Source organism: Talpa europaea (assembly GCF_964194135.1).
Source record: "Talpa europaea genome assembly, chromosome: 16".
In the NCBI taxonomy this organism is placed as follows: domain Eukaryota; kingdom Metazoa; phylum Chordata; class Mammalia; order Eulipotyphla; family Talpidae; genus Talpa; species Talpa europaea.
Window position 1 is genome coordinate 20,165,171 of NC_140084.1, and position 16,063 is coordinate 20,181,233.

General features: G+C 52.8%; 1 protein-coding gene across 1 annotated transcript in view; it reads left to right on the forward strand.

Moving 5' to 3' along the window:
* ATP2C2 (ATPase secretory pathway Ca2+ transporting 2) overlaps window positions 1-12,896 on the forward strand; it is a gene marked incomplete at both ends in the record, with an annotated part of 49,514 nt that extends 36,618 nt beyond the window's left edge. The window contains 13 exons of the mRNA XM_084256843.1: window positions 213-302; window positions 2,323-2,424; window positions 4,089-4,245; window positions 5,051-5,221; window positions 5,909-6,006; window positions 6,140-6,190; window positions 7,178-7,344; window positions 8,693-8,761; window positions 8,851-8,967; window positions 10,131-10,278; window positions 11,321-11,419; window positions 11,541-11,682; window positions 12,778-12,896. Of these exons, the coding sequence (XP_084112969.1) occupies window positions 213-302; window positions 2,323-2,424; window positions 4,089-4,245; window positions 5,051-5,221; window positions 5,909-6,006; window positions 6,140-6,190; window positions 7,178-7,344; window positions 8,693-8,761; window positions 8,851-8,967; window positions 10,131-10,278; window positions 11,321-11,419; window positions 11,541-11,682; window positions 12,778-12,896 (1,530 nt within the window). The remainder of the gene's footprint in view (window positions 1-212; window positions 303-2,322; window positions 2,425-4,088; window positions 4,246-5,050; window positions 5,222-5,908; window positions 6,007-6,139; window positions 6,191-7,177; window positions 7,345-8,692; window positions 8,762-8,850; window positions 8,968-10,130; window positions 10,279-11,320; window positions 11,420-11,540; window positions 11,683-12,777) is intronic.
* Between the last annotated feature and the right edge of the window lie 3,167 nt (window positions 12,897-16,063).

Below are 16,063 nucleotides of genomic sequence, written 5' to 3' on the forward strand. Positions count from 1 at the left end.
ACCGTCATCTTACAGCACTGTTGGAACAACCAGCACCTGCAGAGTCAATAAATGTGTCCAGGGTTTATTATGAAGAGGGGGTTTGTCTTAAAGAGTGAATCTTGTCCCGACTGGCCCCCTAGCTCCAGTCTCTGAAGCCCAGGGTCCCTGGGGGGGGCTGAGGGGGGACAGCCCCTTGTATTAACTGGACACCTGGAATTTCCCCATTTCAGGCAGGCTGTGTTGCCAATAATGCTATCATCAAGAAAAACTCGGTGATGGGGCAGCCCACAGAAGGGGCGCTGATGGCCCTGGCTATGAAGGTGAGTGCCTGCGTCCAGGGAGCAGGAGAATTTGACTCCCATCTAAGTGACAGAGGGATGGGGAAGCTTTGTAATCCTGAATGATCCCAGACACCCCCACCCCTGGGGCCATCTGCTGATTGGTAGGGAAGAGATGTGGTTTTGAAAGTTCTGCAGGTATCTGACCCCTTTCTGGCCATTCTCTAAGAAGCCTCATGGCGCAGACCCCAAGGGAGAGTTGGGAAGACAGAAGAACAAGCCTCACCTCTGCACCCCAACACAGTTCCTGCTGTCCTTCACCACAGCCCCACAGGAGGGTTCCCTTTTAATACACTAGTCGATTCTGGGAGCATGTGCTAGCACTTCTAAGCATCCCCTCCTGCCCCCTGAGATTGGGGGTTGTGTGGCAGAGCAATGGGTGTGTATGCTGCACAGAAGAGGGCCCATAAGGTTGTCCCCATCTAGCGGAAGCCCCACGCTGGGTGCTCCACTTGGGAACCCCCAGCTCCTGTCATTCCATCCTGCCCAGCACCCTCTACTGCCTCCAGGGCTAGGTCCCTCCCGTCTGTTCTTCCTTCACAGCTGTCTCGGACAAGTTCACGTCTGTTTCCACTTCTGCTCACCTTTGGCTTCACTCATCACTGTCCTGTGTCCATCTGTCCCTCCCTCCCCTGGCAGGGAACCCAGGCCCCTCCTCCCTGCCTGGGCCTGGGTGAAGTTCCAGACCAGTGGTGGGTGAGCCATGAGTGGCCAGAAGGATGACCCTTTTATTCAACTCCTGTAAGCAGCTGCCTTAAGACTGTTCCACATATTCTTTTCCTTTCACAGATGAAAATACTGTCCAGGTTGTCAGTGACACAGAATTGAACACACTGCCCCTTTAAAACCAACCCACCAACCACTCCCATGCCCAGCGGGGAAGGGGAAGCTTACTGGCTTCTAGCAGGAGCAAAACCCTGGTGTCTCAACCCACCCTGTACCCACCACTGCCTGTGCAGCCAAGAGCAGAGGTTCCAGAACCTCCTGTCCTCTGCAACTTATGAGTTTACTCTGGCAGGTGTTCACCGCAGCCTGGGAAGCAGACACGGAACTGAGAGCTTTGTGTTTCTTCTCACTCATCCTCCTGTCCAGGGCGGGGATTTTGCACCTTTTGTCCATTATAAGACTCTGCTGTTAATTTCCTGGAGCAGCCGATCAAAAGTACCCGCAATGGGTAGTTAAAATAATAGGCACTTACTGAGTCTGGACGCCAGAAGTCGAAAAGGCCGGTGCAGGCGGGCTGGCTCCTCTCCAGCTTCTGTTGTCTGTCCTCCACCGTGTCCTTGGCTGGTGGCCTCATCGCTCTCCTCTCTGCTTCCTTTTCCTCTTCGTATTAGGGTCACCCTAATAACCTCATGTTGACTTGACTACATCCCAAAGACCCTGTTCGCAAATGAGATCGCCCTTGCAGGTATCATCAAGTTAGGGCTCAGCTCTCTTTTGTAGAGGTCGCAGCTCATCCTGTACATTCTCCTCCGGGGCCTAATAATCTCCTCAGATTTTAATACCTCAGCTACACTGAAAATACGTGTGGCTGTGTATCTATGCTCTGTACCTAAAAGGAGTCTTGCCCTCAAGAATGCACTTTCAACACCTGGGGCAATGAGATGCACAGGCTAGGACTGGTTTACAGTTGGGGAAACTGAGGCTCAGAGATACCAAGTAACTGGACTGGAAGCCATCAAAAAACAAACGAATGTCAGACCCCAGGAGTTCTGTTTTTTAGAAACTGCTATATCCTCACTGGGCATGTTCCACTTATGGGAAACCCGGGGAGGGGGGAGAGAAAGGGGTATTATGTTTATGTAACTGGGACAAGAAAAAGAGGGACCATTTTCCCAAGCTGAACATTTGGAAGCAAAGGTCCTTTCTCTCTGAGCTACAGGCCTGAGTTTCTTGTCTTCCGAGGATGGTTTGAAGAATGAATATCTTAAATGGACTGAGCTATACACAGACATTGGTTTGGGACAACTCACTGAAGCGCCCCATTTTATTATCCTAGATGGACATGAGTAATGTTAAAGATTCATACGTGAGAAAGAAAGAGATTCCCTTCAGTTCAGAGCAGAAGTGGATGGCGGTCAAATGCAGCCCCAAAGCTGAGGTGAGTTTGCTGTCCTGCCTCTTCCCACCCCACCCCCATCGCCAATAAAGCTGACTACAGATATCCAGGAGGAGAGTTTCAAGTCACCAGCTAGTTCCACGAAAATGCAGTTGATAGCAAGTAAGCACCTGATCTCTCTCGGGTCCTCTGTGGAGAATTCATCTGGAACAGCAGCTCTCAAAGGGAAAGCCCTGGACCCGCAGCATCAGTGTCACCTGGAATTGGTTACAAATACAGATTCTCAGACACCGCGGGTGGGAGCCAGACCCTATGTCTGCTGGGGACTCTGGTGCTCGGGATGAGACTCGCTTGCCCATAACATCACGACGTAGGAATTGCAGCTGGAGCCGCTGCACACTCCTGCTGCCCCCATGGCTAACTTGGGGGTCCTTCCTTGGCATCTGTGTGCTGAGTTCCCTTGTGAGCTCATTTAACCAGCAGGATGGGGAAAAGCCCTTCATTACTGAGGGGGCCCAGGAGGCACATCCCTATGTCCACCACAAAATGTGTCAACAGTGAGCTCACCTGTCCCTCACTGCACACACACGCGTGGACACATCATGGTGGCCAGAGCAGCGTGTGCCAAGCTAGCCAAGGCTGTCCCAGATAGGAGCTCAGCAGACTTCCTCCTTTTTAAAATTTTCTGCAGTTTTTCAAAAAAGTTTTGTTTTAACAGGGGATTTTACTGCCTTTCTAGCTTTTTCTCCTACCCTTTGCTTCAAGTCTCCCTCTCTCGAATCTATCATGTCAGGCCAGGCTGAGATTTCTCCTCTCATGCAGGCAGCTTGGCCAGCTCATTCCAGCCCCTTGCTATGAGAGGGTGCTTATAAGGAGCTGTGGATTTTTTAATGTTTTAATACCTTCAAATATTTCCTGCCTGGAGGTAATGGTAATATATACTGATGGGAGAAAAACTTTAGAAATGTGACTTAAAAATGGAAGCTTTTTATAATTCTGCCTCCTTCTCACCCTGCCCATCCCAGCCTGAGGTGGGGGCAGCTGGGGCCGTGTTTGAGGTTACAAATGCTCAAACCCAACACAGGGCAACACCTTCAAAGCCAGGTCACGCTTGTTTTGTATGTGTGTTAAGTGTGCTTGTAACTGGCTTTTTACCCCTCTAAATACTGCCTTAGACATCCTCCCATGCTCCCCCGCTCCCCGTCCCCGGGAGCCAGCAGGGGCTGTGCTGATGCAGGGGGTGCCGTTCCCCACTGACTCCACACTCTCCTGGCACCTGTTCCTTGGGGCTCCAGGCCTCTGGGAGACAGTATAGTAAAAACACAGGGAGATGGTCAGCTGCGCACTTGGTGCTGGGGCAAGCAGAATAGCAGTTGTGCCCGCACACAGGAGACCGGAGTCTGACTGAAGTAGTCACTAGCTGCCAGTCATGCCCCTAAAGGCATAGCACTGGCTGGGAGACAGGTCATTAACAAAATGCACAGCTGCCCTGATATTAACAAGGGGACCTGATGGGGAGCTGAGTAGTGGGGGGAGGTCACACACCAGCCTCATTCCCTTTATGGGCTGCTCCTCTATGACTTACCTGACTAGGAATGAAGACCGTCCCTGTGGGTAACCCTGCCCCCAACATCGTTGTGCAGGTGAGGCTGCACCGCCGAGAGCATCCAGTAACAACAGATTGTCTTCCTTTTTTCTATTCCAAGGAGCAGGAAGACATTTACTTCATGAAGGGGGCCTTTGAAGAAGTGATCTGTTACTGCACCACGTACAACAACGGGGGCATCCCCCTGCCTCTGACGCCCCAACAGAGGTCCTTCTGCCTGCAGGAGGAGAAGAGGATGGGGTCGCTGGGTCTGCGGGGTCAGTGCCTGTGTCCCCAGCCCCCAGCTTAAGTCTGCATGTGACAGCGAATCTAACAGGCTCATGCTTACTTACCTAGTCAGTAAGGTGGCCGGCCAGCCAGAGTTCCAGCCCAGCCTCCACATGGTGCCACCAAGGCAGCTGTGGCTCACAGAGAAGGGGTAGCAGCCTCCCGCCTGCATTTGCTGACCACATGCAGTGTGGCGTGGGCAGCACCCGTGTGTGTAGACACAACCCCGGAGTGAGGGTCTTCAAGAATCTGTGGACCACAGGGGCAAGGCAGGCAGGGGAGCCCCGAGGACTGCCCACTGAATGGCCTGTGCACTCTGAGCTGTGTTCTGACCGTGCAGGAAGGAGGCGCAGCTGGAGGCTCCGTGGCCACAGCCCCTTCCATGGTGACACAGTGAGGTCCGATCTCTCATCCCACCTCCCAGGCGCTCGTCCCTAGCAGCCAGGCCAGGCTTCTGGGCCACTGAAGCAGTCAGGGCCAAGACTAGCCACACAGCCCTCTCACCACTGTGCCTGTCACACGTTTTCTTAAACTTTGGTGGTGGCTGCAGGTGACAAAAGTGTGCAGTGCAAACCAAGGACATATAGATCAAATCGGGCCATGCTTGGGAGCGGGCGTCCAGGCCACCAGTGGACTACAGATTTTGGCAAGGCAGGCCACCCCTAGTGTTTCTCTCTACTTGGTGCACCCTCAACAGCTGCAGCCCACGAGCAGGGTTTTTAGTCCCTGCTCCCACGCAGGCACTGGGCTTCCACACGGGGCTGGGGCTGATGGGCCTGTGGACCTCTCTCCTAGTGCTGGCCCTGGCTGCTGGGCCCGAGCTCGGGCAGCTGACCTTCCTGGGTCTCGTTGGAATCATCGATCCCCCACGGGCTGGTGTGAAGGAAGCCGTCCAGGTCCTCTCCGAGTCGGGCGTGTCGGTGAAAATGATAACGGGAGATGCTCTAGAGACAGCCTTGGCCATAGGTAATGGGGAAAGGGGTGGAAACCTGCCCATCCCTTTATGATGGCAATGCCTGCAGCGGGGCATTACCAGGGGCCATCCTGCAGCTTAGAAAAGAGGAAGAGATTCGCGGGCCAGATCTCTGACTTTGGTGACATTTGTTTTTAAAGTATCAGCAGGTTCTCCAAGGGAAAGCAACCTCAGTCCACTGAGAACCTACTGTCTGCCCAGGGACTAGTCCCCATCACCTCGCCTTGTCCTCAAAGCAACAGCTGTCTGGTTCCTGCCACCAGCTGTGTGGACTGGGCAGAGCATGGTCCACGCTGATCCTTGGTCCCTTGATGCACTGCTGCTATGAGGGTGGTCTGTCACCCCTTGGTCCTCCCCCCACAACCTCAAGGCAGCTGGGCACCAAGGAAAGAGAACAGACTCTAGTCTTAGGCAGAACCACATCAGGGTTGAGGTGGCCACTTGCAGCTCCATGACCCAGGGGCAGTCTCATCCTTCCAGTGGGGAGAGTATGGCCTTGGTCACAAGGCGATTCTGTGGGTGGGAATGAAATCAGGTAGCATAACAGGTCCTCAGTACAGGTATGCATCCTGGTTTTATATGAGCTCTCTGAGGCAGGGGTAGGTGTCAGGGTGCAGTGGGGGATGGGGGCCCCCATCTTGGGCCCAGAACAGGCATTCAGAGGGGTCCTCCTACCACAGGCAGGCACATTGGCCTGTGCAACAGGAAGCTGACAGCGCTGTCGGGGGATGAGGTGGAAAGCATGGACAAGGGCCAACTGGCCAAGCACATCACAGAGGTGGGTCCCCCCTCATCTTCCTCCTCCCAGGGCCAACAGATTGTAGGGGACAGGAAGGTGGGGCGTCCCAGGGCCAGGTGGAAGGACAGCCCAGCCCCTCATGCACTGACTGCTCTCGTGCCTCTGTGCTCAGGTGTCTGTCTTCTTCAGGACCAGCCCAAAGCACAAGCTCACCATCATAAAGGTAGGCCATGCGCCGTGTGTCCACCTAGGGGCCGTGCAGGGCCTGAGCTGGTGCAGCCGTGGCTGCTCCTCCCGGCTGCTGTGCCAGGACTGCCTGTCCGGGCTTGGAGAGGGCAGGGCAGTCAGGGGTGGCAGGAAGCTCCCTTGGTGAAGGTTAACTGTGCCCACGCCATGCTCCGTGGTGCGCTAGGTGGCAGGGCTGCTGGCAAGCATCAGCTCTGCAGGGTGGACACATGCGCAACTAAAGCTGCCATACACACCAAAAGCAGAGCAAGAATAGGGGGTGCAGAGGGAAAACAGGCCAGCCTGTGCCAGCCTGTGCCAACCCTGGGCTTCCTGCTATCTGTACACAGGATAACAGGCTGGCGAGAGGAGCAAAGGAAGTCCCTGTGGGGCTCATGGCACACCACCAGGCACATAGCAGATGCCCAGGAAAGAGCTGCTGTGGTTTCCCCATTATGCAGCCCCAGGGAGGAAATCTCTGGAATGCAGGATCCTGGTCTCTCCATACATGCAGATGTTGAAAATGTGTTCTTTATCTTTACTCATGGTTGCTTTTTGTGTTATCTAGGGGCTTTTATTTAGGGGCTTTTTTTCATTCCACAGAGTAAACCTCTGTGCAGTTATTCTGCAAAGAAAATATTAACACTCGGGGACCTTGTGGTTTCAGGGGACAAAATGCTGATTATCACTAATAATGGCAATGAGGCCTTTACCAGTTGCCCAACTCCATCTCCTCCAGAGTCCTGCGGGGCCGTCACCTCACTTTACATATGGAGAGGCCGAGGTTGAGGGCTACGGATGGGTCTTGCCCAGTCCCCACAGCCAGCACGGGCAGAGATGGGTTTCACTGGGCCCACCAACGCTGGTGTCTCAGGGCACGGTCTGCCCTCTGCCCACAGTGTGAGAGGCACCTCTGAGGCAGGAAGGAGGATCTAGAAGGAAGGTCCTCTGACAGCAGCTCTGCACTCACCTCCTCTTTCCATAGGCTTTGCAGGAGTCGGGGGCGATTGTGGCCATGACGGGGGATGGAGTGAACGATGCAGTTGCCCTCAAGTCAGCGGACATTGGGATCGCCATGGGGCAGATGGGCACCGACGTCAGCAAGGAGGCCGCCAACATGATCCTGGTGGATGACGACTTCTCAGCCATCATGTAAGTTCCTCTTTAGGTATTTTTTTTAGTGCAAAAACAACCAGGAGTAACCACCTTCCTGCTGGGTCAGCTGTTGTGGAGAAATGGGGGATCGTGCTGAGAAAGGTTTCCAGGTGTTTCATGACCCACGCATGCCCTAAAGCAGGGTCATGGGGGCCAATTAACCCCCAGACAGTATGTGGGGGCCTGGGAGGGATAGGCACTGCAGAGCCCTCACCTGCAGCCTGAGGGGGCAGTTCAGGCACTGACGGACAAGCCTGGGCCGCCTGTGAGGAAGGGCATCCTGGCCTTGCAAGCGTGGCTGCTAAAAATCATGTCATAAAAAGTTTCATGACACAGAAATGCTTGCCTGTGAGATGGCCAGTTAAAGGTGAGTGTACTCAGCCTCAGAGGTCACCACTGGTGCCTGAGTGCTGGATGGGGCAGCCCATCTCACGCTGACGAGACTTCTAGATTCTGAGGTCACTGAAAGCTATGTGTTCCTCTTAAGCTGACCTCTCTAAATCTAATTCTCGAATTCATTCTAATTAACTTAGAATTTACTCAAGGGAATAGCAGTAAAGTGGGAGGGAAGAAATAGCAAAAACCTGACGAATGGCTTTAGAAAGGAATCTTTACAGATAAATTTGTGATAAGGCTTCCTCTGTTAAAAAAATAAAAGGTAGTTAATATATAGCTCTGTGGTTTTAATTCTTTTGCAAATGTAGTTTAAAAAAACTGGGGGATTTGGGCCTCCCCTGGTGGCACAGGCAATTGAGCACTGCGCTGTGAAGCTGTCCACAGTCTCTGCAGCGCTGGTTCGATTCCCGGCCAGCCGCTGCTCCCTTCAGCAGTGTATTTCATCAGTCTACCTGTTCTGTTCCCCGCTCTGGCTCTGGTGAATCCTCTCACCCTCCTGTGCATCTGGCCTGTACCCCGGTTCTTGTATAAATTAAAAAAAAAAAAACTGGGGGATTAGACCGTTCCCTACTATATATTAGTGACATGAGATCAAATTCAAAGGACTTTTCCAGAGCACCATCAGAGAGCGGTCAAGGTGTCTCCACTTCTGGATTCTGTCCCTTCTTACCCTGGCCCCAGAGCTGACCTTCCATCCTGTTGGGCTGGGGGTGACTCACCAAGAGCTTCAGACACTTTAGGGGCCCTGGCAAGGATGAGGCTCCCTAGAGTGACCCACAGTCTGTGCTTGTGTGCTCAGAGACTGTCCCCTGGTGGCTGCTGGTGTGTCCCTGACAGCTGTGGGGTGGGAAAGGGGTCCAAGCAGCATGTCACCTTTGGGTGATGGCACTGGCCAAATCTCTCACTGGTGGGCCTCTTTGAGAATATACATTTTTCTCCACTCCTACAGGAATGCGGTGGAGGAAGGCAAGGGGATTTTCCATAACATCAAAAACTTTGTCCGATTTCAGCTGAGCACGTAAGTAGAGGCCAGCACCCTGAATGCCATCGAGGGCTGCACCCACCAACTCTGTTGACAGCACCCTGTGTCCGACACATGTCCCACAGGAGCATCTCTGCCCTGAGCCTTATCACACTGTCCACTGTGTGCAACCTGCCCAGTCCCCTCAACGCCATGCAGATCCTGTGGATCAACATCATCATGGATGGGCCGCCAGCACAGAGGTGAGGCTGGGAGACCTGCAGCAGAGCCAGTACCTGCTCCACTGACTGTGCCCCTACAGTGTGCAGGGTGCCAGGGCTACAAGGTGGGCAAGCACAGGCACTGGGCACCAGAAGAAATGAGAAGGCAGGTGACACCTTCCTGCTGACTCCTGCATGGCTTATTGCCATTCCCACTGTTCATTCGGGTCACTGCCTCTGAGAAGTCCACCCTGATTACTCTAACAGCCACCTCCTCACTCTTGGTCCCTTTATCATTGCTTATTTGATTAAACTCCATCTCCATGCTAAAATATCACCTTCAAGGAGACAAGGAACTGGTGATGGTCCCAGTGGGCTCCTACAAGGGTGCTAGGCAAACTACTGGCTGAAAGAATAAGAAGGGAGCATAAGGCTAGCTGAATGAAAGAGAATCAGGCAGTGAGGCTGCGAGGCCCAGCAGCCACTTCACCATGTTGGAGCACACAGTGGGTGTTGTTCCACATGTGGCTGATTTTCACTAGTCATGGCCAGTGACAGTAGACAAGGGAATGAGGACCCCACTTAGCCCCCCGTGTGCATTGAAGGCTATCTCCTCATGCAGCCCCTGGCTGTACCTCAGTTGACCTGCACGGAGTGGGTGCTCACTGTCCTGCCCTCCTCTGTGCTTCCACATTAACTCCTGCTGTTTCCAAGGTTATCAAAGGCGGTGTCCCCTCGGACAACAGTGGGTTTGGGGGTGAACAGGGTTTGGATCCTGTTTTTCTCCACCAGCTGGGATGAACATTGCCCAACATGTGGGGTTCCCCATGGTGATGGAAACTGCCTGGGCATGAAGAGTGATGGGGGGTGGCTCCAGGACGACCGGGGGCGTCAACCTTGGGAGTGGTTTGCCCTCCTGTGTTCATGTCAAGGGCATGTGAAGGTGACATAAGAGGGTGGGGGAGATGTGCCCCTGCCCAAGGGGTCCAACAGTAGGGATCTTCCAGGAGGCACCAAGGGGCTGAGTAAGGGGTATCCCCATGAGCCAGGGACAACCTGTAGGCTGCTGGCCAACACCCCATCCTCATTGAGCCTTCCATGGTGACTTCAGTGGCCCTCTGCTCTAGGTTGTCCCCTCTATGATTCTTTTTGAAATAACCCCTTTTGGTGGCTTATTTCAGCATCTCTCGTCTTGTTTTGAGCAGCCTGGGGGTGGAGCCAGTTGACAAAGACACATTGCGGCAGCCTCCTCGGAGCATCAAGGACACGATCCTCAGCAGAGCCCTGATCCTGCGCACCCTTTTGTCAGCTGCCGTCATCATCAGTGGGACTCTCTTTATCTTCTGGAAAGAGGCGAGTTGTTCAGTCAGCTTCCTGGAAGACAGAAGGACAACTGAAGTCATTGGCTATTCAGTCAGTAGCACTGAGCGCCCTAGAGTGGCAGGTGCTGGAGTGGGGCTTGTGTGAAGCGCAGCAGGCCTGCCTCCTCTCAGATTGATGGGGGAGACAAGTAACACAAAGATCAAAGTTGGGCAGAGAAAAGTTCCAACTTTTTTCCCAAATGGGACCAGAGACTCCTACTTCTTCCTGCTCTCACTAGGAAACAATCTGAAATCTAAAAGAACTCCCATCTTCCCTCTAAGGGCTGTGTGCAGTTCCAGGGAGCCCCTGGTTCAGAAACAGCCAAGCCCCTGCTCTCCAGTATTTCTCGGGTGCCCCATGACCTCTGCAACCTCACCTGCCCAGGAAGGTGGTGAAGGACCCCAGCAGTTCAGCCATGTGCTCAGCCTGGTGTTAGGGGTAAACACAGACCAGGGAGCCTGAGAAATGCAGGTTCTCGGGCCCTGCCTAGGAGCTCCTGTGTGAAGACCCCCAGGGTCTGCCGATAACCTCGGGTCCAGTGAGTATGCTCAGGCAGGAGACGTACTGGTGCTCCGCAGGCCAGAGAAAGGATTCATCACCTGCTCTCACCAAAGGAGGAAGCACTTCCTGAGAAGTGCCCAGAACCTTCTCACCTCTGTTAGGACAAGACCTCGGGTCCCCAGGGCCATGGCAGAGCCAGGTCGGGGTCTACAGCCTCATTCTCCATGGGGTCCACCTCCTCCTGCCTGCCTGTGCAAAGTGACATCTACTAGAGGGTCTGGCTGTAGAAGTATACACCCCCATCATTCTGGTGTCCTCTGCCAGGTCCCACCAAGAGGGTCAGAGACACCTGCTGGGCTCCATGTGTGACTCCCACATGGGGGACTTGACCAAATCCTAGCAGTAACTTCTACCCCACTGTGGCCCAGCCAGGGGCCTGCTTAGCTGAGTCCTCTCCTCTCATGCATGGGGTTAAGGATGAGAAGAACAGGGATCCCCTCAGTCTCTGCTCACCCTGTGCACTGTATTCCAGATCCCTGCAGACAAAGCAAGCACCCCTCGCACCACGACCATGACCTTCACCTGCTTCGTGCTCTTCGATCTCTTTAACGCCCTGACCTGCCGCTCCCAGGTGAGGCCCGTCACATCCCAGAGGCCCTGCGGTCGCTGCCCAGCCAGTCAGTGGTCCCTGGAAGCGTGTTTATCGGAGACCTGGGCTGGGTCCTGGCCAACACACCCTTCTCCTCCCACAGACCAAACTGATCGTTGAGATCGGCTTTCTCAGGAATCGTATGTTCCTTTACTCCGTGCTGGGGTCGGTGCTGGGGCAGCTGGCCGTGATCTATATTCCGCTCCTACAGAAGGTCTTCCAGACGGAGAGCCTGGGTGCACTGGGTAAGTGAAGGGGGCACTAGGACCCTCTCCTGGAATGAGTCCTATATGAGGTCTTTCTGTCCTTAAAGGAGGGGATGTGATGGAGAACATGGAGGAAGGGACGCCTCGAAACAGGACAGGAGGCCCACAGCACACATGCAGGGACCAGGAGGCCCGGGGGCTACACCAGGAGTGGACGACCTGGGCCTGGCCATAACCTGCTGTGTGCGCCCAGCTGAGCAGCAAATTCATCCAAGGGTGGCAGGACTGGGACACTGCTTACCTGCAGACAGGGCTCCAGCCCTCCACGGTTCTTGCTGGAAGAAGCAATTCCATGAGCTGGGCTGTGTGCCCCCAGTTTTCATGCCCTAAGCAGGACCTCAGGGGTTCTGGTCCACACCTATCCAGGCTCCTGCAGACCCACATTTGTTTTTGGAAAGCTGCCAAGTTGGCTAGGCTGTTTGCCTGATGCTGCATGACCATGAGCAGATGGGGAGTGGGGACAGAGAGTCAGCGAGGCAGTACCCCTCCAAAACAGATCACATCCTTGAGGGTCTTGGAATGAGCAGTCAGGACTGAGGAGGTGGACACAGGCTCGCTGCAAACTTCTGGGCACATCTGAGCCAGTGAACTCTCTTCCTGTTATCAAAAATCAGCAACCATGTCCTGCGGTCACAGGGAGAAGATAGAAGCAAAAACAGTTCTTAAAATGTATTTCCATCCCCTGGCAATTATATCAGCTGAGCAGATATAAGGTCTGTGCCACCCATGCTACACATCTCACTTGTAAGAGGCAGGGACAAAGAGGCCAGGGAAGGGAGCCAGGACACTAAGATGCAGCGGTGGCCATGGGCCGACTTCAGGAATTAATCCACTGGAGTGGAAGCCACAGTGACAGATGGGGCACCTGCCCCACCTCCGAGCTGCCTGGCTCTGAAGCATTTTGGACATGAAGCTTGAGGAGGCACCCCCTCATCAGGGGATGGAAAGAGCAGGTGCTCAGCCCCCCCATCCTGGCCTCCATGCCTCTAAGGACAAAAGAAACTCAAAGAATGCCACGGCCACTCTGCACTGCCACCCCCTTCTCTCTGACCTTTTCTCTTTCGCCTTTGACAGATTTGCTGCTGTTAACTGGATTGGCCTCATCTGTGTTTATTTTATCTGAGCTCCTCAAACTCTGTGAAAGATTCTGCTCCCGAGTCAGGAGCACCAAGAGGCACCAAGAAGGTGTATAGTGTAGCCAGACCTGGCTCAGAGCCGCCAATCTCTACTTTTATGTGACTGTGGTCCCTCCCCAGGGGGATGGGTTTCTGACACGGAAGCAGTGGGTCACTCACTGTGCTCTCCGTCTTGGGAAACCAGCAGGAAGCTCAGATGTGCTCCGTCCACTCCTCTCCGTGGGCTCTAGGCAGCAAAGGGCCTGTTCAGAAGCATCTCCTATTTATTAAATCACAGGTTTTTATTGTAACTATGTCTGACTGTGTTGTGCATTACTGGTCCCGCCACTCACAAAGAATGCAGGGGCTTCTGGGATGGGGGGGGGGGAGACTAGGCACCAGTTTGGGGTTTCTGCTCACTCTGCCTGGCGCCTCTCCTTCCCCCTATTTTCCTCCTCCATAAAACAGGGTGTTTGGTTACATGCTATTCCAGGGCAGGGGCCTGACGATTATTTCGATGGACGGAGTTCATGTTTTTCCTCTAGGAGACTGGGTTGCCGGCCTACTGCCTGCATTCCAGCCCATGTATGTGACCATGTGGTGAAATGTGCTCACACCCTGCACCGCCCAGAGGCCTCAGCTCTTGAGGGTGGACACTCAGATAGCCTTTCCCTCAGAGCCAGGAGCTAGGTTATCTCCCCACCGCTCCTGAGGGTTCTTAGAGCAGCCCTCTGGTTGGAGATGGTGGTCCAATCCCATCCTCCTGTCTGCCATAAAACCCACCAAGCAGGACTGGAAGTGGAGTCCAAATGCCCAAGATGAGGCCACATCTATAAACCTGCCACCCCTGTTAGTAGCCCAGGCTTTCCAGTGAAACTGCACCAACAGGAGGGAGAGGCTTGTTCTGAGGCATTGACTCACACCATAGTGGGGTCCAACATCTGGGGAGTCAGGAGACAGGTGACACAGTGGTTCAAGCTGGAGGTGGAATCCTTCCTTCTGGGGGAACACCACCTTTTCTCTTAAAGCCTCCGTTGGACTTCCCTGGTGGCACAAGGGGTTAAGCACAGCACTGTGAAGCTGTCTGCATCCTCTGCAGCATGAGTTTGATTCCCAGCTGGCCAGGGAGCTACCCACATGGTGCAGCAGACATCTCCTGTCTTGCCCACTGCTCCCCTCAGCACTGTATTTCAGTAGATCTGCCTGTTCTGCTCCCTACTCTGTTTCTGGTGTATCCTCTCACTCCCTGCACCTCTGACCTGTACCCCAGTTCTTGTATGCATAAATGAATCTTTTAAAAGAAAAAAAAGCCTCCAGCTGATTAGGTAAAGGTGACCTGTTTTACTCCATCTACTGATTTAAATGTTAGTGACATCTAAAAAAAAAAAAAAAATCACAAAAGCATCTAATCTGGGGTTTGACCAGACAACATGGTATCAGGGCCTAGCCACAGTGACCCTGAAAGTCACCACCACTGCCCAGGTTGGTGACACCTGGGCCAGCTCAGGGTGAGGAACGTCAGACTGGACCCCTGCGGTGTCCAGGGTTCTACTGAAAAAAAAAAAAAAAAAAAAACACAGCCTGAGGGGAGGTCATGATGTGCCTCTGTCCCTAAGGCCCCCCACCATGTGACATCGGCCCTCAATGAGAGATGCCTAGTGCCACACTTGTAAGATGACTCAGGAGTCTCAGCGGCTGGGAAAGGAAACTTTTGGGCCCAGGTGATATCCACCCGCAGTTACCAACCTTTACCAGCTGCTGAGAGGTGAAGCCCACATCATGTCTCTCAGTGCCTGCTCCTACTTCCCTCAGAGCATGGCACTTCCTGCCTTTCAGGGGCCTTCAGCAAAATGCATGCCCAAGAAATATGCTTCTCATTGCAGAATGATAAAAACAATCAGAATTGAGTGATACTTGTGATAACAACAAAAAAGTCCTCTTAATCCTTCCTTACACCATACAGAACAATCCGAAAAAATAGGGATAGGGGGCCTCCCCTGTGGCGCAGCGGTTGAGCGCTGGGTTGTGAAGCTGCCCGCAGCCTCTGCAGCACCAGTTCGATCCCCGGCTGCTCCCCAGCCACCGGGTGAGGGTCCCACATGGCGTGCAGACCTCTCCTGCTGCCCGCTGCTGCCCTCAGCAGTGTACTTCGGTCCTTCTGCCTGCTCTGCTCCACGCTCTGGCTCTGGTGAATTCTCTCACCTTCCCGCGTTTCTGACTGTACCCAGTGCTTGTATAAATAAATAAATAAATCTTTAAAAAAAAAAAAAAAAAGAAAAAATAGGGATAGGTAAAATTTTATTCAACAAGACAAAATGGAGAAGCTGGACTCCACTCAAGTGAGGATCCTCTTTGCACCACCGTTACAGTAGTCTTGAACCCCACATTAAGCAATGAGCTTGATTTACGTTTACAGAACACTGTACCCATCAACAGCAGAGGAACATTCACCAGAATTAAAATGATAAAGTGCATAAGTCAATGAAGTTGAAAACATAAAGAGAATTCAGTCAAATCAAAAGTTAGTTCTTTGAAAAGAGAAATGAAATCATCAGTGTTACTAGGAGCTTATCATGGAAAGAGAGGGCATTATCTGTATCAGCGACAGGAGACAGGACATAAGAACCATGTGTTCTCAGCACATAACTTCCACATGTTACAGGAAATAAACCAAATTCCAAACCAAAACCACAGACCACTAAAACTCACTGAGGATGAAACAGATGGTCTGGATATAAGTAGGAAGGACAATGAAGTCATAGGTTTTAAAATCCAGAAGAGGGAATCTCCAAAGCCAGATGGTTTCTCCAATAAATTTACCTAAACATTTAAAGAAGTAACAATCTCTTCTAGAAAATGAGGAAGAAATACTTCAACTTATTCTGAGGCAAACCTTGCCTTGATGCCAAAACTATAGATCAACATCCTCATGAACAGACCCAAGGACACCCAAATAGTGGACGCAGTCATTATAAAGAAGGGGCACAAGACATCAGACCAAAAAAGGAAGGCGAGTTCAGTATTTTACCCTCAATGTTAACATGCCACATTAGTAATCTAGGAGAACTTCGCAGTCAGAGTAATTGGAGAAAAATATTTGATAAATTTCAAGTGGCATGTGAGGTGCCAGGAGGGGGGGGCGGGGGAAGGGGCTCAGCAAACTAGAACTAAAGGAAACTTCAACCTGATAAGAAACAACTACAAAAAACCCACAACGAATGTCAGCCTTCATAATAAGAGGCTGA